General features: G+C 41.4%; 1 protein-coding gene across 8 annotated transcripts in view; it reads right to left on the reverse strand.

Moving 5' to 3' along the window:
• Nucleotides 1–23,221, reverse strand: part of LOC128876028 (cell adhesion molecule Dscam2-like) — a 156,378-nt gene that overhangs the window by 23,975 nt on the left and 109,182 nt on the right. For 4 of the 8 annotated variants that reach the window (XM_054122122.1, XM_054122121.1, XM_054122119.1 and 1 more), the window contains exons 4-11: nt 21,275–21,421; nt 20,842–20,959; nt 15,701–15,862; nt 14,397–14,680; nt 7,591–7,735; nt 4,130–4,281; nt 2,780–3,052; nt 882–1,181 (exon numbers count right to left, since the gene is read on the reverse strand). In XM_054122122.1, coding sequence (XP_053978097.1) covers nt 882–1,181; nt 2,780–3,052; nt 4,130–4,281; nt 7,591–7,735; nt 14,397–14,680; nt 15,701–15,862; nt 20,842–20,959; nt 21,275–21,421 — 1,581 coding nt within the window. Of the gene's footprint in view, nt 1–881; nt 1,182–2,218; nt 2,504–2,779; nt 3,053–4,129; nt 4,282–7,590; nt 7,736–14,396; nt 14,681–15,700; nt 15,863–20,841; nt 20,960–21,274; nt 21,422–23,221 lie in introns of all 8 variants that reach the window. The other 4 variants (XM_054122123.1, XM_054122120.1, XM_054122126.1 and 1 more) reach the window with 2 other exon arrangements.

Here is a 23,221-nt window from a genome sequence, read left to right on the forward strand (position 1 = left end):
TTAATTACATTGAAAAAATCTTAGTTAATACCGAAGTGTACTCGTCGTTTTCACTATGAAACAACAAAAGATAGTAATTGTAATTTTAAACTACGCGATGTCCTCCTCGAGGCCAAACAACTTCCGCACGAAACATACTTTTGAAATAAAATTACAATTAATGCTTGCGAGTTGAAAAACCTAATTAAAAACTCTGGTAAACGGTACAAGCATTATAATTTAGAATGAAATTCGACCTCTGGCTTGAATCCGCGTCGTATACCGAAGAAACACCAGTCTATTGAAGAAATTTGTTTAAATAAAATAATAGATTCGATGTTTCCCAAATAAATTACACGTTACAAATATATACAAGTATAAGGCATATTCATGTACACATTTCTAACAAAACATTTATTTGTAAACATTAAATCTGTCGCTTAATTTCGAATTTCTTCGACAGACCTACAGGGTACAAATATTTATAGAACTGACCGTCTGCAGTATTCCCAATAATAGTCCCTGTATCGATTACCAGTACTTCAAACTAAATTCAAAATAAACCCTCGTTTAACCTCCGAGAACAGACAACGTACTCTCGGTGTCTCGCTTCTAAATAATTCGATAATGGCCAAATAAAAATCAGACCGAACCCGCGCCCCGAGGAAACGCGAGAATCGGGTAACACGAAATTTAGCTTAGTAAAAAGAAACACCCTGACGCGAACGCGCCCGACGAACATAAATTCGGTTCAAAGGGAAAGTAATGGCTGGGACGATGTCGCGGTTGACGAGACACGGGAGGGATCGAGAACACGTCTTCGTCGAGATCGATGAGCACAGCGGTCAGGGTTAAAGGGCGCCGGGACCATGATGGATAAGGGTCGCCGATCATCTAGTTACCTTTTACCTGTAGCTTGGCCGTGTACCTGACCTCGGCGGCGGGGTTCGCGGCGACGCAGGTATAGTCGCCGGAGTGCTCGGCCGCGAGGTTCGTTATACTGAGGAGGCTTGAGTAAGGATCCAGTTGGGAGATGTTTGCGACGGATGCCAGTGTCGGTGGCAACGGGAAAGGGGTTTGGCCGTCTTTTAGCCAGGATATGGTCAGGGGTGGATCACCCGCCGCGACCCCGCACACCGTCCGCGTCCGCATCCCCTCGGATAGTCCCTCTTGGAACGTAAATGGCTCAATAATAGGGGGTACTGGAAAAGGTCAAGAGAGAAGAGAGAACCATACGTGAGAGCGAGAAAAAGATGGCACCAAAAAAAACGCAAGAACCATTTTTTTGTACCAGGTACATGTGTTCTTATATATATATGTAAATATATATATATATATACGGTTCATAATAGCGGTATGTATATATATATTATATAGACAGTAGTACGTCCATGTATATGTATAGATATATATAGAATATAATATGTATATATATATACGTAGAATATGTACAATAGAGGCAGTATAGTAACGTAGCAATGTAGAGGAGAGAGAGGGTGGCCCCGCCGCGGACCTGCCCCTGCCGCCCTTAAAACACCTTGTACACATAATTATGGCATCGCACACTCACGCAGCATACGATCGTTCTCAACGCAAGAGCTAGCAAGTCCGTCCACCCTTCGAAAATCACCGTCAATTTCGTAGAAAAAAACTCTAATTTCTTTTATCTCGATGGAACCATCGATTCGTCGAAACAGACAACAGCTTTCAGCCGAGCGGAACATCGTTTCGAAAGGTGGACGCAAGGACGAAGGACGTTGTATAGGACGTGGCAGGTCTCGTGCAGGAGGATGGAGCCACGCTAAGCGTGAGCTTTCATCGAGAACGCGTCACCAGGTCTCTACGTTCCTGTGTGACGTCTTTAGGCGTCGTAGTAAAATCCTTCTCGAATGAACGCGTAAGAACCGAACGGGCTGTGCGATCCACAGTTTCTCATCGATTTCTCAACGTCGAAAGCTATTTACAGCGGCAAACAGCGCAAACGTCAGACACCGGTGGTCTAGGAGGTCGAGTAAGCAAACGTGTGAACGTGTGGACACGTCGCTCTGGATGCGCCACGAATATGTATATATATATACATATGTAGTGATGTGTGAGATCAGCGATTCGAGATCCTCACGCGATTCATTCTCGAGTGTGGGCAAACCGTGTACGCACGCATACCGATCGTCACTCGTACAGATTTCGGGCGGTCAGGCGGTCGTCGGGCAAAAGTGAAGGGGGCCTAGAGGAGGATTACCATGAACCACAAGCCGCTGCGTGTGCGATACCTCTGCGGCCAGATTACGGGCCACGCACGAGTAGTTGCCGTTGTGATCTGGAGATAAACTTTCAATCATCAGTATGCTATTGTACTGGTCCATATTGGTCACACTGACACGCTCCGAGGGGCCCATCGATCGTCCGTCCTTGAGCCAGGAGATCGAGAGTGGCAGATCGCCCCTTGTCACCGAGCAAGTCAACGTGGTTCGTTCGCCGAGGTGAAGATCACGATCTGCCGTGAATGGGCTAATTTTGGGAGGAACTGGAATAATAACAACAACGACAGCTCGTGAACACGAGAAGCATAGACGAGGATAAACGCGACATCCACGGGAAGCCGTCGTCCGCTCGTCATGGAAGCCTAAAAATTCATCCCCCTTTTTCTTATCGGTTGCTTTTCGGAGCAAATGGACCTTACGACGCGCGACGGAGTTCGAGTCCTCTTGGTCCAGTTCGCTTCCCGTCGCTTCGGATCGCTCGCAACTCTCGGGTCACCTGTAACAGCTCGTAGAATAGGGAATCGAACGTGAGGCCTTACCGATCACTGCCACGTCGCCTGATCTTCTCGCGCTGTGGCCCTGCTTGTTCCTCGCCGAGCACGTGTACACCCCCGCGTCGCCCTTCTTCTGCACGCTCGAGATCACCAGAGTACCGTCCGAGAGGACCTTTTGACGAAGATCGTCCGGCAGCTCGCGATTAGCTCGTTCCCACTTGATCTCCTCGATGGGGTAACCTGCGACTGGACACTTCAGGCGAAGAGTCTCGCCAGCCACCGCGGTCACCTTTGGGATTAGTCGGATGTATGGAAGTCCTGAAATGGGAGAATACTGTGACACTGGTGGCTAAAATTAGAAGACACTCTGTTTAACCATTGCCAACATGTATGCTTGATTTTTTGGTCGACATACCAGCAAAATGAATATTTCTTAACAATGAAAACGAATGACTGCGAGGAGGTTGTTTTTGGAATTCCACATATACGGTCAGTGCAATAAGTAGTCTTCGGATTTTTATGCATTTATAGGAAATTTGAATTTGCAAGAAACTTCAAATACACGCGATATGCGATAATATAAAAAAAAAATATTGAAAGTAAAGTTCATATTATAATATATTCAGAGTGAAATAAATTCCTATTTAGGTTCAATTTGTGTAAGTATGTTTGCAAAGATTTTATTTTGCACAAAGATCCGCAGTCTAGTAATAAGTATTCGTAGAGAAATTAATTTATATCAAGTTACATTCCCGTGAAATTATCATAGACAGCTTTAAAAATCTCTTTCTATTATTCATTACTTTTCAAGTATGCGATAGTTTCCTTATTTTCTCTACTGTATAAATTTTGAACGCAGAAAAACTAGTATTGAATATCCTCGACCGAACGAAGGCAAGGAATCAACCTCGGTGACGTTGTCTGACCACATACGGGGTAATACTACTTCTTTCTTCGCTTTCCTTTAGAATTTCGCGTTACGTAATGCTTAGTACAGAGTAGACGTTCACTTGTTCAGCTTTTGATGTTTAAATCAGCATTTTGTTCTTAAATAACTTAAACTAAAAAAGCAGAAAATAATATACAAACGGATATTTATGCATGAATAGCGAACGCAAACATGCCGAAAATTTACGAGGATATGCAAAAATGCAAAAATATATAACACATCAGCAATAAACTGGATATTATACTACGCAAACGATAAAACATACTTTCATTTCAATCTGAATTCTACATCTGAAACCGCAACAATATAAATCTGCGTAAATGTCTACGGTTTAATAATAAAGTGACGTAGAAACGTCAAAGAGAAATTGTTCAGGAGGAAGTGTTCTATATCTAAGCAAGTATTTCATTATCGAGCTTCAATAATCAATCGAATGTTAATTTTACCATAAACGTTGAGGCGAGCAGCGTGAGTGACTTTTCCGGCTCGATTTTCGGCCGTACAAGAGTATTCCCCTCCATCCTCCACCATCACGTGGCTGATATTGACGTGCGATATAACGTCACCGTGGACTGTGACGTATTGACCTATGACGAACCTTTGAACACGAAACGGGAATTTTTTTCAATGAAACGTGTCGCACAATGTTCACTCTAAACAGCAAGAAGTACGCGTGTACTCAGCGTACCGCTGTATGTGTGACCTTTGTGTGAAATTAATCAGAATTATAATTGCAACGAAAATGACTTCTGCGCATTGAAAAAAAAAAATAATATTCACTACATCGTGGTTCGAATACGGAGGGTTTGGGAAATATTTGTTAACATCCAATTTAGTTTGCTATTACGTTCAACAAAAATAGAATGAAAAATAGTGAATGTGTCATGAATATTAAATAGCGTCGATGAAACCAGGAACAAAATTCTAGCTGTTTCAAACTTTTAACGGTCTATTTTCCAGTTTATAATGGTTTTATTCATATTGAAACACGAGGAACAGTTACTTTTATTTCGGCACTTAATATTCTTCTTTATAATTTCAATTTTCATTCGACTTAATTCGTAATTTGAATTAATTAACAAATGGCGATAAGTTTAAAGTCCACTAATGCATATTTTGACATTTTAGGGGTGCCATTTGTGGGTTCATTTCCTGTAAAATGACATCGACAAAGAGGCAGTTATGGAATGGGTTAATATGCAAATGGGGTTACGTCTGTTTTTCAAGTGAGCCGCGGTCAGTAATGTTTGAGAAACACTGCTCTAAATCCTCCCATACTCCGCAACTCTCCAGAGTCCTTCGTAACCACGAAGCTCCCCCTGGATTCTCCTGGACACCTAAAATCCCACCAAGTTCGCGTATAGGATGCCACGAATCTGACCTGGGTGGGTTCGAGTTTCATGCCTTGGGATCATTAGTGTTTAGTTTCGCGAACTCGTAACAGACTAAATCCTGTCTTATGGCTCCAGGTGTTGGGTATAGCTTTCACTGTGTGGTCGGGATCAGGTCTGGCAGTATTCGAGTTATCGACAGTGGCGAAACCAATCCAATTACCTTTTAATACAGATACATATCAACGTTCAAATATTACGTTGATGCATTAAACAATCGTCGAAATTAAATTCTACGAGGTTCCGATTCCCAGACTTGAATTTAAAGACTCTTGCATTACAAGCCTTCTTGATTACTCTTAAAAAAATTCTTCTCAAAGCACGATATATCCCAAAATTTCATCATTCTTCTAAATATTATTAAACTCTCTGGTGTAACAGCTGCGGAGTCCCCTTGTTAGCATTGACACAGACGTTCCATCGAAAAAGTAGGCCAACGGAAGCCATATTTAACAGTTATCAATTAACACGGGTACTGCGAACCAAATTTCAATCAAAGTTAATAATTAACTAAAGTTTGCAAATTAACGGTTAACTCAGCTTCCACCGGACAGGTAATTTTCGACGTCCAATTCGCTGCACGTTGCAGTAAGTAGTTTTTAATTACAGCGTTGCGATGCGTGGATGGAACGAGGCATTTCAATAAAACCATTAATTCCGTTTACAGAGAGCTCTCGAGTCAACGCGAATTCGAAGATACGCAATTTTTCACTACGTACCGTTTACATGCTTATCTATTTTTAGTTTAATAAAATGGACTATTTTTTGTTCTGTAATCTCTGTTCATTACTTTCTATTTTCCGTTTTTTAGTCACCACATCAGACTGCGAATGTTTATGCAAATTCATATTTTCACAGATACGAAAAATGGATTGAAACTTGAATGAAAGTATGCTTCATTGTTTTGAATGGTATACATGTACATTGTCGTTGATATTTTATGTACGGTCAGTCCGATAAGTATTCGTATCCTCTACGTTTATTGAAGAACTCTGTCTAATTTAAATAATAGGTTAACAAATTTCGTTAAAGGACATGTTACAAACATTTATGGGGCCGACTGTTTTCATTGTGCCCATTTTTGCATTTCTCAAAGATTTCCCTAAATGTTCATTTTCCATACACGCATAAACATTCGGAGTTAACTCGTTACTCCCCAACGTCCACTTTCCAGCTTCTACTCCCTACTGTTAACCCTCAATTCAACAATTCTTTACCTTCTACCCTCCACCTTCTCTACCTCCCCGACTCTGAAACATCTCTGCCTCTCAAAACCCAGAGAACAACTTGAAAATCAATGTATCGAGAAGCAAGAAGCCTATTTCCGCAAACAATTGTCAACGAACTCGTGCCATTTCGGGATTCATCGCGGCGATCACCCTCGGGCCTCGAGATTAGTCCGCATCCGCCTCCGACTGTACGCGAATAAAATGGCAAATATTTTCCACGAGCGAATCGGTCGCGTTTCGCCCGGGGCTGCGGATAGATGCACGAGAGGAGAGGGGCCGTTTCCCGTAGTTGGGGAAGGAAATGGTTGAGAGCGATAAAACGGCACCAGCCGAAGAATCACAGGACGTCTTTTATGTCTATCAGTCGTTAAACCGCGCGAGAATCTCGCGTCGTCGTATCCTCCTGTCCGTCCCCCGCGCCCCGCATTTTCCATTCTCCAGGCCTTTGGCAATAAATATCCCCGGCTCCTTGGCTGGATATTGCACTCGAAATTGAAATTGGCCCCGCTGCAGATGCGGCCGCGGCCATCGACGACGGGAGATTGCGTTTTAATTACGAGGCATCGAGGACGCGTTAGAACGATCCTTTGTGAATTATGACACCGTGCGTTCGCGCGCGACGTTCCGAACAAGGGACGGAGCTTTCGGCTTCTGCCTCAGCGTTCCATCGACGCGTCGGATATAAAGATGTTCGTCGACGGACTTTCATTACGGGGATTAGGTTTTACGGCGGCAATTTGTGCTGAATATCGCGCGTTACGTTATTGCGGGCTGTTCTATTTTTATAGACGTGTAAGTACCTCTTGTATTGGCAGTTTCGGCGTAATAAAGTCGATATTGTTATTACCGCGACCGGCATCGTAAATCGATGATATTATTACCGTGGCTGGTATTAGATTCAATAAGTTCCTGCGTCTTTTCTTTTGATCTGGTTATCTTGCAAGATTTTGTTTGATTTCTGGCTTACCATTTAAAGGTTTCCATTTTGATCTTCGAGTAGGTTCCATCATCATTTGGATTATTTAATTTTAGGTCATTTTCGGGGATCAGAAGTGAAATTTATAATTCATTTCGTCGCGGTTAAGAAGCTGTTAGGGTTGTTTGGGTTAGGTCTGGGTTTTTAAGATAAAATAATACAATCTGACGAGATTCAATTATGAATATTTATCATGCTGTGCTGTAGATAGCGAATCTCATCAGCCTCAACGCTCGGTACGTATTTTAATTTCTTATTCGTTTGAATACGATGATACGTATTCGATTACATGTAATTAAATGGTGCCCTACCTTCCATTGGTTGGCAAGGGAAAGCCATCCAAGGCCCAAGAGACTTGCGGCGTAGGGTTTCCTGCTGCAGAGCATTTCAAGGATACGGCAGGTCCAGGCTGCAGCGTTTGCTCGATGAAGGAGTACAGCAGCATTGGTGGCGCGTCTAAAACCAAAATTAAGGAGTTATGTAAGACAAAGTAATGTCAAGAAAAATAGTAATTGTATTGTCTACAATCGTATTGTATACAATAATCGTATTCTATGAAAAATAGTAATAATTGTATGTATCAGTGCAATAACTGAAGCGACAGTTACGCACTTAAAATAACCAAGCAATAGGTGTAGGCATAGTGTTGCAATAGTGCAACAGTGTGCAGTGCAATAGGCATATGTGTTGCAGTGCAATAAGCATAGTGTTAAAAGTGGTCTCATAATGGTCCACCTCCTTAAACCCTACATCGTTAAGAAAACAGAAGCCCCTTCCGTTAAATCAATTCGCCTGTCAAAAATTCCGACGTATCACCGATACTTTCGACGTTTACATTAATCCATCACGCGAGCCAACACATCCACCACATACGTATCCTGCTAACCCTCATTTTCCGTCAGGCACACTTTTATCCAGTCACCGCGGCATCAAACACTCATTCGAAGTAACAGGGGGCCTCGAAGCTCGCCCGAAAGAAACGTCGAGAGAAATACAACAGGTGAGACAAATCATTTTCAATGGCCGTACATCCGCGCACGTTCGTGGTTTCGATCAGCCGAGTTCCATTCGGGTCGCGTATGAAAAGGGACCGTGGGACGAGGGCAAAAGTAAAGAGAGAGAAGAAAGAAAGAAGAAAAGATAAAAGTCAGCGGAGTCAGTGATCAATCCCAGCCATTCGCGCGGTACAATGACCGCGACGCAATCGAATCCATCTCGTTAAGAACGATACGCTCCTGCGTCGCGGACCTGGATATCAACGAAAGTAGAATTCCCGTTGGCCGAAGAGAAGAAAGAACAAGAGGCAAGAGCGTGAAAGACCACGGGAGAGATTCTTGATTCTGAAAGCCGCCACGCCTGCCGCGCATCGCGATAGAAAACGAAAGACAATGGGCTCGCTGCGACGGAAGCGCGGTGAATATTTTTTTTTCTCTCGATGTTTCTATCTCGACGACACGACGAAGGGAACGGGAGATGGCCGTGGGTGTGCGTCGTCGACGAAAGAAAGAGGGAAAGCACCGTGGATGGCAAAGGTACGAAAAGTCCAAGATCGAAGTCGGGTTTCTCGTGCGACGCGGGACGGAACAGGGGTGACGGGGGAGGAGGGACTTTTCATAATTAAAAGTGTCGATTTCGTCGTCATTAAAAATGCTCGGGCGTCGCGTTACAAAGGACAGTTCCGTCGTTTATAAGTCGGCAGAGGTAAACGGAGAGGAAGAGATAGCTGGAGTGCTTTCGTCTAGGTGGTATATACAGGTATAGGTGGTGTATAGAGATATGCTCCGCAGACGGTGCCCGCCGATCCGTGAGGAAATTGATGAACCTCGTCTCGATGCCTCCGAGCGATCGCCGATACGTATTCGCGAGACCGCGAGAAACTCATTTCTCGGACTTTGGTGAAACGGAGGATACCCGGGTGGTATTTATTCTGTCTGCTTGCCGCGGAAAATTGCGCGATAAAGAAGACGCGGGCTGGGCGTGTCGAACAGCGCGCGAAGCAAGTCACGGGAGCCTCTGGATCATTGATTTCCCGACAATTCGGAAATTGAAATATCACTTCGTATTTTTCGCGATATTTATGCACGTGAACAAAGTAACGTTTCTACAGGCTTGAAAATGAGATTCCTACTCTCTCGTTTAAAAATGTCACGTTCTAATCTGACTTAAAATATAGGGTGAACCAAGTAGGGGAAAGGATCGATGGCTCAAAGGGTACTATATTTTCGTTGTAATTGTATCTCTCGAGATTAGAACGAAATATTTGTAACCCTTTATTCACTGAATTTCTCAAATGTTTTTAAAATCTATGCGTCCATTTTGTAGAGTCGTCTCTAACAAGCTTCCAAAAAGAAAGCTTGTGCTGCCATCCAACAATTAAGAACGATCTTCACAGAAGTGGATTTGAGAGTCATAATAGGTTTTAAAGCGTTTAATTAATACAATACCGTGAGAAAATTGAGTAAATGAAGGGTTAAACTTTAAGATTGTCGATCTCAACGATCTCATTGAAACTTTGAATTTCGTGTAAGTGATTATTTGTACGTTAAGTTAAATTTATAAGTGATAAATATTATTTCACCTTCGTTCCCTTCAAGTTTCTTTAATGATGTCTCTAACTACAGATAACAATTTGAACTAACGCTAAATGAAATAAAAGAGATCAGTATTTAGATATACGCTGATTAGGGACAGCTATATTAGACGTCAGATGGCTGAGAGTAGTGAACCAATGTTTACAAAACATAACAATTGACAATTATAGAAAAGAAACAAAAATAATAGAGTTTCTAGAATAAGGGAGAAAAATGACAAAGACATCAAAGTGGCGCAAGACAAAAGTAGAAGAAGCAAAGGGGTTGTTTTATTTGGAATGCATGATGATCAGAAATAGCAAGGGGACGACCACACGAGAAAAAGGATCAAAAGGACGAGGAGGGGGGCTGACTTTTGATTCTCATCGAGCCTCACGTGTCCACTTTTCAAGCTTCTTGGTTATACCAATTTCTCTCGGGTGTCTGGAAACTATCACAGCGTTCACGCCAACCTGTTCTGCGAGTTTCCTGACAGTTTGACGTGTATCTGACTCGACTACAATTCCCTTTAGAGTATTAGGGAGGCTACCATCGAATGGACATTTCACATATCACAAGCCAATAGAAAACAGAACAATGGGTCCATCCAGAAGTCGTCCCCTACCCTATATCCTTAGAGACTTCCTATAGATAAATATCCTATCACACGTGGAATTCTGTTCGGAACTATACTTTCTATTCAAGCCATGTTACTGTTTGATAAAAACCAAATTTGATTCATATTTATCATTTTCCTGAATCCCCGTCGGCGTACGAGAGATTTAATTACGTAGATATTTCATTTGAAAATGCAAGGGTAGATTTTCACATCTAATATTATTTAATACTCTACCTCTGTACCAAGTTTCCTAAAAATTGACGTGATATTAAGCGAGACTCTTTATTGGTAATATAGCGTCAGGCATTTCGTAATTGTTATTTTTAACGCGTTATACGTAACGTGAACAAGAACCCTGAAAGGCTCGGCAAACCTGGGGTGTCTTTGTTCTTGTTAGGGGAACATCAAGGGCCGAGTTTATGATACGGACTTTCGTAACGTGCTATTTTTGACATCTGCCAGGAAAACTCGTGCATCTGACGATTAGTTTGACAGGGGATGAAGACTAGAAGATTAAAAGTCCAGCATAGATGAACTCTTAAACATCGTCTTTCACATTTAATTGTCGAAAAATCGGTGTAAAAATTTATCTTAAACTCAAATACTCCCACCAAATTTGGTATTAAACCAAAATTCAAAACTCTAAAGCCTCATTTATAAAAATATTTCGATACAAGCAACGGCAACGTTAAAAGCTCTCAAGTTCTACTTCTCTGAGTGAAGAACTCCGAAATTTGACACAGAAAAATGTCAAAATTTCCGCTGCTACCCCAGCTCTAATGTATATCTTCGAAAACGTGAATCTTCATTCGTCGAGAAAATACGAGGCACATGCAGCCGCATCGGGGGGTAGGGAGAAATTTCATAATGCATCGTGCCCCATAATTTCAACAGGAACGTAATATTCAGCGCTCGGCTTCTCGCGTTTTTAATATACGCAAATTCGTTCCTGGTTTTTTCTCTCCCTTTTTTTTTGGACGGTGGGGGGAGGCCAGATGAAACCGTGGAAATGGAAACCCGCGTCCTGGTAAAAGGTAAAAATCTCGTTTCAAGAATATCGCCTGACGATCGAGACTCGATTCGTTTTGCGCCGATTTGGCTCAAAGCACTCGTCAGCGACGACTTTTTTTTCCAGTTTTCACCGTTAGCCCCTTGGTTCGCGGCATTAGAGGCTAGCTTGTCCCTCCTGCAACCCCCTCGGCTCTTTGCTGGTAACGAAATTGCAACGAGCTCGGTGAGTCGTTCTCCGTTTCCGTCTCCCGTTTCAGTCCACGGTACGGTAACTTCTTGAAATATAATACATGGAAGGGGACTGCAATAAGAAATCAATTTTTCCTTGCTCGTGTTGGTATCGTTAATCGAATCCTCGGAGGCAAGTGTAACTATTGAACTTTCCACGGTATCCGAAAACTAAACTCGTCGTATTCGATACGATATATTTATTACATCATAAGCGTCGAAAATGAAAAGCAATTTCTTCCTCGAGGGAGGAATCGCTTGATCAGAAATGAACGAAAATTCAAGTTAATATTTACCTATGAGACCTTCTAATAATTATCTACATCCTTCTTCATTACTTTCTATGGATTTTAAGGATTGTAAGACAACTTAAATGAACAAAAAGAATAGATTCTATATTGAAAAAGTAGAAAAAGACACGAATGTACAAATTATGTACGAGATAAGATTGTATAATATTGTAAAGGAAAAGAGGATTGCAATATGGATATAAATGCCCTTTATACCTATGGACTTTAATAAAAAACAAACAGTCGTATTGGATCAGACGTGTCATTCAGATCACTCCAGGTTCTGGAAAAGTCATTCGACACTGTCCACATTGGGGGCGCCGGGGTGTAGCTTGTTCCTCCCTCTCTTAGCTCTGTGCTGGTAGCGAAATTGCAACGAGCTGGTCGTTCTCCGTCTCCGTCCCTCTTTCCAAGCCGCGGTGTACGTCCTTACCGCGGCACCGCTTGCTCGAATTCCCTTTGACGTAAATTCCGTGCATTACCGACGCTGACGAGCGAGAGACGCTAACTTCATTGTTGTTTCAAAGGCCCTCTCCTCTGGCTGGCTTCGGCCCCTGCGTCCCTCGCCCAGCGGGACGTTCCTCTTTCATACGACGTTCCTCATCCATAGGTGGGCGGTCCAGATATAGGGCAAACGGGCGAGAGAGACGGCGTGCAGCGGTTACCAAAGAGTGGCACATGGGCCAACGGGGAAGAAGGGATGGCCAGGGGTAGCAGGAGGGGTTGGAGAGGAGCTAAAGCGCCGTAAAAGAAGCCTTCTCCACTTCAAAGCGGAGCCCCCGCACTCGACGTAACGGGCCACGTGGTCGACTTGCTCTTTCCACGTTAATCGAGTTCCCTGTAATGCGATCGGTAACGCTGACTACCGATTCCGATGCCCCACCTATCGCTTTCACGCCCTGCATTGTGTCAATCCTGACACGTCACCTCTGCGCCCTCTTGGCCGTATCGATTAGGTGAAAGTATCTCGAGGACCAATCAAGGGTTTCTCGTGAATCGATAAAGCAAGGGATTCCAACCTTTGTCACCCTTTCGAGCGAGAAATCGACGTTTCCAAAATGACGGTCCCGCGTATTCTTAAGAAGCATTTCTGTTTTTTGTTTAAGATTATTCGCGAAGCATAGTCCAGTAATATTTGAAACGCCGACTATTTTATTCATCAACGCATTACCAAAACGTCACAATATTTTCTAATTGTGTAGCAACGAACTGGCACAGAGATTATTTCTCAGAAGAATAAACAATTCGTCATTGGCTGTTTAACAGATATATGTATAGTGCTTTTTGTATAAACGAGTAAAAACGCGTAAAATGAATGTATCAAGTTTGAAAAGATACGAAAAATGTAGGTGTTCGAGAAAAAAGAATTCAAAGTTTCGATGGTGAATTACTCCCTTATTTTCACTCGAATCGCCTCGAAATTTCCTAGGAATATTCCTGAAATATCCTACTCCAAAATATCAAGATCCAGAAATGACATTTTCTGAAATTTCTAATTACCCCTCGCTCCTTGTTGCGGTCTATAATTTTGTTCATCAACTATCGATGACACTTCTTCTCGTTCCGAGTGTATTCGCGTCGCGGCCGTGCCGAGTAAATTCGGACGGAAAGGATGAAGTCGCCGGCAGCGGAAAATGAATCTTCGGGAATGACCTAATTCGCTTTGTGCCACGGTAAAGGTGGATAGCGCCCGGGAAAAGTGAATTTATACGTGTGCATGGACCTATTGGAAGCCCTCCTCATCTGCAATTCCGATCGAAACTCCGCGGCAACTTTCCATGTAATTTTCCTTTGTGCAGTCGTAGTCGAAATGAAGCTGAGTACGTGGAATTCAGTAATTGAGATCGAATGAATTGGATCGAACGGGAACGCGCGTTTGTGCATTCGCGTACTTCCGTGTTTCGCGAGCCAAGAAATACTAGATTACCGCCCTGAAAATTTCATTCGTTGATTGCCTCTCCAGGAACGTTGCAAAATCGGAATTGCACCCTTTTGAACGTAAGACTTTCTCTCGAGTGTACTGTAGTTTGGAATGGCTCGTAATAACCTCGTGCTTGGTAATCTCAAAGGTTCAGTTTGCTTATAAATTCTTACGAGGGTACTCTTTATTACTTTATGTTTTCAACCCTTAAGTTTGAGTCATAAATGACAGCCTCAAACACATAACCAACAGTGTTCGATTATATCCCATACTACAGTTTTTCAAACACATTAAAATGATTTACTTTATATAATTAATTAATTATCGAACGTATGTTTATATATTTCTATATAGTTTGACATTAAGTTAAGCCTAAGTAATGATATCATCGTGGTAGGTTGAAACCTTAAGAAAGTCTAATTAAAAATAAAGGATCATCGGGTGAGTTTAATTTTAGAGTGAAATATCGGTTACTCACCGCCCAGTTGAAGTTCGGCCGAGGCTTGCGCAGTGTCGCCTTCCGCTCGTCTGACTATACACTGGTACATTCCACGATCTTCCCGACCGATGCCGTTGAGCCTCAATAATTCTGATTGTCTGCCGGTTCCTGGCAGCTGCCGTCCGTCCTTGTACCATGTAACAAAGTGCGGTCCTGCCTGTGGATGCGTGCTGACCTCGCATCTAAATTCGGCATTACCGCCCAAATGGACGCTCAGCAACGGCGGGGTTACTTCCACGTGCAACGGGGCTGTCACGATGAGCCTGAAGAACACGTTCCTTTACGTCTACCGCTGTTTGAGCCCACGGAAAGGAAACGCGCAGGATATTCCGTGGAACGAGGGTTTAATTTCCGGGGTTGAATTTAGCACACCGAGGGACGAAAGAGGTTCGTGGAAACATTTGTCCCTATCTGCTACTGTTCGACCCGTTACAGCTGGTTTTAGATTTCGACCAATTTAATAATTATTGGGTCGTCTGGAGAGTCCGTGTCGATTTTTGGTAGGTGGGTACGAGTCTGAATATTTCTTAAAAGGGCGTGGAACAATATGATACCTATGTAATTCAATAAATATATTAGGAGAAGCGAAAGTAAGCAGAATTTCTTCTTTTTTTTTTTTGCTGGCGAAAAACATTAATTTATTAAAGCAGGGCTTTTTGATCTATGGGTCGCGATATTTTAATGTAAAATATTCAATATTCTCTTTTATTTATGTTGTTGCAAAAAATACAGTTTTTATGAAAAATAGAGTATGTAATTTTTGTAACTATGTTGAATACAATTTGACAACTTTTTGTGCAATTTTTAATTTCATATTTTTGTATGTTTTAAACGAATTCTAAAACTATATTTCTTCATATGTATATATATGAAGAGACGAGACGTATATATATATATAAACCTTAAGAAAATGAGTCGTAAGAGAGCACTATCGACGAGACATATATATATATATACCGGTTACCTAATGAATAAATCATCTCAAAATATTAACATATCTTTATTTCATATTTTTTGGGTTGCGAAAAAAATCACAATCATAAATGGGGTTGTGAATGAAAAAAGTTTAAGAAGCCCTGTATTAAAAAAATCTTAAATACCAATCAAGAGAATAGTGTCCTTCGATTTTTCATTGAAAAACTTGGCAAAAAATTCGAAAGTGTCTTTGAATTTTTCTTAAAAATTGACACGAACTTTCTGGACAACCCAATATTTTGCACCAGGAAACCGTCGAGTTTACGTTATGAAGTTTTACGAAGAGAATGCATGCAATAAATTGCTACCTAATTTCAGCACTGGCTTCGCCGCCAGGATTAGCCGCTGAGCAACGATAGATTCCACTATCTTCTAATGTCACAGCTTCTAACGCCAGGACGGAACCAAGCAGTCTAGTTCTTGGTCCAGAGAGTACCAGCATTGGCTCGGAACCGGTTTGCGCGTACCATCTGGAAATTAAATAACGTTTAGCCATTTCTTTCTCGAACACTCTCTGAAGAAGTACTCCTCCGCCAACGATTCGTCCTATTCGATGCAGAAACAATTTCGTACGATAACAATGTTCCAATATTACAGCCTTAAGAATTCTATAATAATACGTTCGCATAGTTGGGGAGTTGGATCATTGTAATACATCGCATGGAAATTGTCTGCGCGAGAAAGAAAACGCTCGAATAGTAAAAGAATTCTTGAATATCTTGAGTCTTTCTGGTTTCTGGTGCGACGGAAATTGAACGTATTTTAGGAATAGTTTTTCGAAGTCTTCAAATAAAGAACGATTTAATATTCGGGGAAAAAGACGACTCTCCCCTAAAATAGAGATAATTTTCGTGCGTTTCCGTTCGTTCGGCCGGCGAGCTATCCCAATTTTCCGGAGAGCACTATCGCCGTGGCCCCGGCGAGGAATAATTTTTCATCGAAAGGCAAAGCGGCTCGTGGAGATGGCGAGGCAGGCCGCGACGCAGAGGGAGAGCTTCAATTTCACTGGCTTTCGGGTACGTCGACCTAGAAACGACATCGAGTCGCATCCACCGCGAGCATTTATCCCCGAGATTCCCCGCTTTCTTTTGCCTTTTCCCAACTTCTTGACAGCCTTCGGTCCGGAGCACGTTCGGTCCTCGAACCGCTCCGACGGATCCCGATTTCTTCCGCCTCCCCCTCCCAACCCCTTTTTATCATCTCTGGGGCTCCTCTTCAGGCTGCCTCGTCGTTTCTCACTTCGTCAATCCTTTCCTCGTTCTCGATTTATTCTCGCGATGGACACGGATCCAGCGGCGTCGCCAGGGTCGATGTCAGCCTCTACCAATATCCTTCCGCGTCAGATCCTGCAGAATCCTTTGGAAGGATTTCGATGATATTCATATATCATGTACTCGATATGAAATCAGGAGGAGTTCAGTCATCGTTTTTCAGGTTCTGTAATTGTTTAAATGTCACAAGCCCTCGACGTTTGCAGTTTGTTTTAGTTTTTAAAAAGGAATCTATCTTTATAAATAATTTTTTTAACCCTGTGGTTATCGATAGTACGGACCTTGTCTTTTTTTTGGCTTAATTAGAAAGCTTGAATCTGTTTGGATTCGGTTTGCTTGGATCGCTAAAATGATTCTCATAACACGAAAAGTATTCGGTGAATTTATTTTTGTATATTCTTCGCAACGCAGGATGCTTTTTTTGTATTATTAGAGTAGCCGTATGTAGGTCTGTTAACGAAATTTGTCTAGATTGAATGATAGGCTTCATGTTACCAAATAAATTTTTCATTATAAGTATATACATACGTAGAGTTTATTAATGTACATATTATTTGGATATATGGAACCAATCATTTAATGTAGACTGTCTTTAACAGATATAGAGGGTACGAATACTTATGGGACTGACTGTATGTAGGTCTGTATGTAGGTGTTTATATATATTTGACAAAAACAATAAATCATCTTCATGCTTCCTTCTTAAAAAGAAATCCTTCTGAAAAATACTGCAACCTTTCCATCATTAAACAATCTTGATCAATTTATTAAGCTACAAAGGCCTGTAAACATAACCAGTCAGAAACATCCACAAGCCATTAAATTTAAAAATAATAATCGTCTGTTGAAATACCACAGAGAAGATTTGACAGACTCCCATTTAATATCCCCCCTTTGGTGGTGTCACTTCCCACCTTAAAAGTGACGCCTCTGGATCCATCAAGGAACTTCAGTACGGAAGTTTTTCGAATGCAAGAAGTTATCGCGACCCGAGCCGCATTAGGATTTCTCGATCAGGAAGGGAAAAATAATATTCAAGTTACGGAACTACTTTTTGAACTGGTTCCCGAATGAACCGACGACGCGAGCCGCGGACCGAGCCGGAAGTCCATTTGTAATCCGCGCAAGTGGCTCGAACTTTTCGCATTCGGCGAGAATTTAACGATCTATCCGTTCCGTTACGACGGTTCAAGGGTTTTCCTATCGAGCGAAGCTTGTCGTTATGCCATCAATTTCGCGCCAATCACGTACGATGGCTTCTATTTGTACACGGTCTAAATTACCGTCGAACGAGACCGAGTTTGCTCCCTGAATCGGTGTACGGTTTCCCTTATGCCGATTGCTCCAACCAGCGTCATAGTTGATGCTTACGAGTGTACAGAAACTACGACGCAAAGCGGACTACGTGACATTGCTACCTCTAATGGTCCTATCATACTTCAATGCATCGAACCAATATTCTTAGAAATAGGGCGTGTTGGTATTAGATCGAAAGTGTTTCGTAATCAAAGGACCGACGGCTAGGAAAATATTTAATCTCTTCAGACCTAGTTTAGATTGAACCAAAAAATAATTAAGAAGTTTAGTACATCTGATTTAAGCATTGAAAATAAAAACAAGTATGTTATTTTAAAAGGGTATTCTAACTACCTTCACAGCTCTAGATTTAATTTTTCCACAGATGTTTTTGCATTAAACAGTAAGTAAAATTGTCAGTTTATATATGAAACAAGTAAGCGTATGAAATTAAAAAAAATGTTAATACAAATAAAGCGAGCATAGAAAGCTGCCTAAGATAAGTATGAATTTTTATTAGCTAGAATCGCTGCTTGGCTCACTATGTAACATGGCGACCAACGTGTTAATAGCGTAACGTCGAACTACTCGTCTTTGGAGATGTTCACGAGGTATTTCACAATTCGTCCCCTCGATAGTGCGCCTTGGTCACAAATATTGCCAATAAATTTTCATCCATCTCAGATATATTTCGTGTCCAGCGCATATAGATATATCTACGCGACCAACGGGAAAAGGAGATCCGGAAATCCCAAGAGAGAAAAAGGGGTCCCGGAATAGAAGGCTCCTCGTAGACCCGAAGCGACATGGAGAGTTTCCGATTGTGCTCCATTCGCGAGGTTTCACGTTCGAGTGCTCCCACTTTTCCTCGATCAAAGTCGCGCACAGTCCTTATTCCTTCGCTTACCATTCACCTCGAATATTCCCGTCTTCAATCTTCCTTTGGCTCTCTCCTTTCTTCCTCTTTTCTGTCCCATCCGCTCCCCTCCTCCGAGTCCGAGAAATCCACGTAATATTTTTTTATCTTTTCCTCTTCCCTTCCATTTTTTTTCTTTTTTACGCGCTTTCTTCGCCCGTTTTGCTTCCTTTTTTTTGCATTTTCTCGGGTTCTTCTTTTATCGCCTTCCGAGTGTCCGAAAAGCGCCGAGAACAGACGGATGCTGGTCTTCGCGCGCGAGACGATGGATGGAAACGAGTTTGGAACGCCCGTCTCAAAGGTACAAAGACGCAGTCGTATGATTTTTTCGCGCGCACAATGCACAGCCTCGAGACAATATTATTGAAGCCTCGCTGGAAAATGGGTAATACCGGAAGTTCTCGGGAAGCAAACGAAATTTTTACTAACCCGTACCCGAGGTAGACAACATTTTTATTCGGATAAAAGAATTGTTAATGTTTCATGATTTGTTTGCAGTTAAAGTACTTGGCATAAACTATTGAAATTTGGTACATTTATACGTGCATGATTGCGTTGAATTTGCAATTGGTTTTTGTGATTTCAAGGAGAACTTCAAAAAACACTAAAAATGGTTATTAAAAACACTCAAACACGCTTTCGAACTAACGAATCATATCTGTGCTTGAATTATCGACCAAATTAAATTATATTTGAACTACGTCTCAACAATTGTCCGTGTCTGAGTTTCTAATTAAAATGTTCAGTAAACATGTTTTTATTTACATGTGGATAATGCTGTTTGTAATCGGCAATAATTTACGAAATGAATCGCTCCCCCCCATCTCACTCTAGATTAAATAATTATTTATTCCTCTTTTCGTAATATCATTCGCAATTGGCAAATAATATACAACGTTTTGATCAATTTTTTAGTGTTATTACCAATTGCCTAAGTAAACAAATCTTTGGGTATTAAATTTGTATGAATACGAGAAATGAAATTTACTACTCCTCACATTTGATATCGTTCTTTGTTAGGTAAATTAAATACAAACCAAAAACGCACACTGAATAACTCGCGCCTAATTATTTCCAAGATTTACTACCCTAAATGAACGAAACAATTTCTCCAAAATATATGATAGAAGTTTAATATCTTCGCAAGTTTCTGATATAGAAAATTATGCAAATTAGTTTAAATAGCGTAGCGAGACATAGTAAACTCTAAAGTTCTCGCAACCACAGCAAGCGTCCGATGGATCATACACACACTCGACTGTAACATAGTTAACAACATTGTAATGTACCTAACCATCGATCTACGCGATACATTTATGCATGGTTTTCAAAATAATGAATTCTTAGAATCGATACCATAGGGCCTTGTACATTCGTTAATTGATGAACTAATATTGTTTTATTCTTCATTTGTACCTTACCTTATTTTTCACCGAAATAAGTGACTTTGATTGGATAACTGTTTCGAGTGAATGTTTCGGAATGTCATCAAAAACACAAATTACAACAACAATGAGCATTTAGTACCGAGCAAACAACCTAATTAATTGTCGTCAACAATGACGTCTGTGCCAGTAAAACCGTGTCATAGAGAAACCGTGTTTTCCGAGTAGCGCGTCATAAGAGGGATCACTGTGTTTCCTTCGTCAACGAGGATCGTCGTGCCTCTGTTAGACGAACAATTGATTTCGATCGTTGCTTTGGTTTTGCAGTTTACCTCGCGCAAACACTGCATTAAATTCGTTTATACGGCTCGGAATGATGCCGATATTAAATTCGCGGACAAACGTTGAATCGGTTATCGATTGCCTAAATAATTATCGCTCCGTAATTGTAATCGCGTTAATTTATGTTTGCCAGTCGGTTAACCAATCCCCTCGCGAATAAAAGTGTATCTATCTCGGCCGACCCAGCCCCTGGACGTCCGACGAGATTGCCTTAATTAATCTTCGCGATAGAAACTCACCGATATTCGGGAGTGGGGCAGGCCTGCGCCACGCAAACTAATGACGTTGATTCATCTTGAGCGACGTGAACTACGCCAGAGTTTTCAAGAATCACCGGAGGCATCACCCCTCTGTGATCTGCAAGAAAAGTGGAGACTGTGGAGGAGGTCGATTAATGCAGCGAGTAATTGCAAAAAATCCGCGACCCTCTGTCGACGAACCAATTCCAGTAGCGAACAAAATGATAGAACGTGTAATTAAAACAAGAGTATGCACGAGGGGTCTATTTTTCGAGATTTCAAGGTCATTGGCGTTCTTTGAAAATGGAATAGGGTATTTTTATTACTGCAATATCGTAACTGATACAAAAACAGATTCGAATACTTGTGAGATTGATTGAATGTCATGTCCCACCATTTTGTTCGGGTTTTCGTAGTGAAACTGAGAACCTACCCGCTATCCTGACGTTGGCCACGGAGCTGACGACGACCTGTCTAGTGAGTCGATGCATTGTTCGACACCTGTAACCGTGTATCTGATCGCTGAATTCCAGACTGTGGACTAGGAGTTCGCCCGTGGGCAACAGATGAAACTTTCCATCTGAAATCAATCGAAAATAATAGTTTCAATTTAATTAAACGATCAATGATCAAGTTGTTAATCCTTTGCACTTCGGAGCTATTATTAGGCGATATCCTTTCACGAGACTTCTAAGTCATCCATATCGTGTTCAATGAATTCAGACTGTAGATATAGGCTTTCCATGTAAACACAATAGGGGTGTGCAAAGTTCAGCTCTACCAGGGTTACGTGTAGTTGATACTTTTTAAAGATCGATTCTCTTTGAAACAGAACTCTGTTCTTAATTCTAATTTTTTTTCGGATCTTTCAAATTCTATACTTTTATATAATAATCAAGCAAACCAGATATTTCTAGAAAATAATTCAAGACAACAAATTCCTTTCTACTCCAGATCATTCCAGAGAAATATGTCTATCAAAATGATTTCAAAAATGTTAACGTCGGCATCATCAACCACTCAATTATTTAAGCGGCACTCACGCTTACTGTAATGGATCACTCTGCATAACGTTTCCTAAGTCTCTATATTATTCATACACGCAGTACAGCGCGTTAATTGGTCTCGACGTTCTCCGATAAACTGAAACGCGGTTCCGAATTATCTTTAATAATTCGAAACCACCCGTGCACCATTGATGTCGCTCGCTGTACGATATTTCGCTCCGTACCGAACGGTTTTACCGTTACGATAATTATGCTAATTCCAGGATTTCCAGCGGCGTGTTCTGGATGACGCTAGATACAATCTCTTCGTTCTTAGCCAGTTTAAGCCCTGCTCGTTCCTTAGATAAGCCGGAGCAACGTTAATGACGGTAGTTATCCTAAACATTCGCAGTCGCTTCGCGAAACCTCCTTTACTGCTGGGAACCTTTAACGTAGTTCACGAATACGAGATCAGCTTGCATAGCAGAGGTCGTCTTGCCGTTCGCTTCTGCCTTTCTTCTCGCATTTCCTTGTATCCGTGATTTTTATCTCGTTACCCTTCCTCATTTGGCTCGTCCACTTCTCTGGTTCGCCCATTTTGTAGACTTAATTTCTTATTCATTACTCTCCCGACGTTCTTTCCTCTTTATCCAATGTCTTCCACCGTCGCCAACCAATCTTACCATCTCTTGTACAGAATTTCTCCAAATGTATTCCTTATTCCCGGCTCCTATTGTCCTCGTTGCATAGCTTAATTGTGATTGCTCTTCGCTAAATGTAATTATTAATACAAGATATGTACGTATTTTGCCCGTGTTTTGTCCTGGACCTGCCGTAGAACTCATTAGTACCGAAGTTTATATTACCACCGTTATCGTGCTTCTCTCAGCTGGTAACCGTTTCTCACGAGACGAATTTATAATTATCAGGAACAAAGAAGATCACGTAATTTTAGTATGTTAGTTAACTACAATATATTTCGATTTAAACCATTAGAACGTTAATTAAAACTTCCTCGATATTTTCGCTACGAAAGGCGAGTGGATATTTAAGAAGAAACGGGGTATCTCGGCATGACTTCGTGCAAAAAGAAATCAAAAAGTTCTTTATCACTTCGTAAACTGAGAGTTCAGATTGCAAAATGGAAAAAGATTTTTTCACTCGCATTGGTATGAGGTATCGATCTTGGAAAAAGGTTCTACAATTTTTATAAAACACGTTACGTATATGGTGTGTAAATTATACAATTAAATAATTTACGATGAACGTCTAAAATTTATTTTTCAGACCAAAAACTTGGAATAACGAATAAAAGAAGAACCCCCTATTTGGAACTTCTCAGTCTACTACGCTCTACAGCCGCGAATAAATTGCTACACGTTCGTTTTATTCGT

Source organism: Hylaeus volcanicus, chromosome 4, assembly GCF_026283585.1.
Source record: "Hylaeus volcanicus isolate JK05 chromosome 4, UHH_iyHylVolc1.0_haploid, whole genome shotgun sequence".
Classification (NCBI taxonomy): domain Eukaryota; kingdom Metazoa; phylum Arthropoda; class Insecta; order Hymenoptera; family Colletidae; genus Hylaeus; species Hylaeus volcanicus.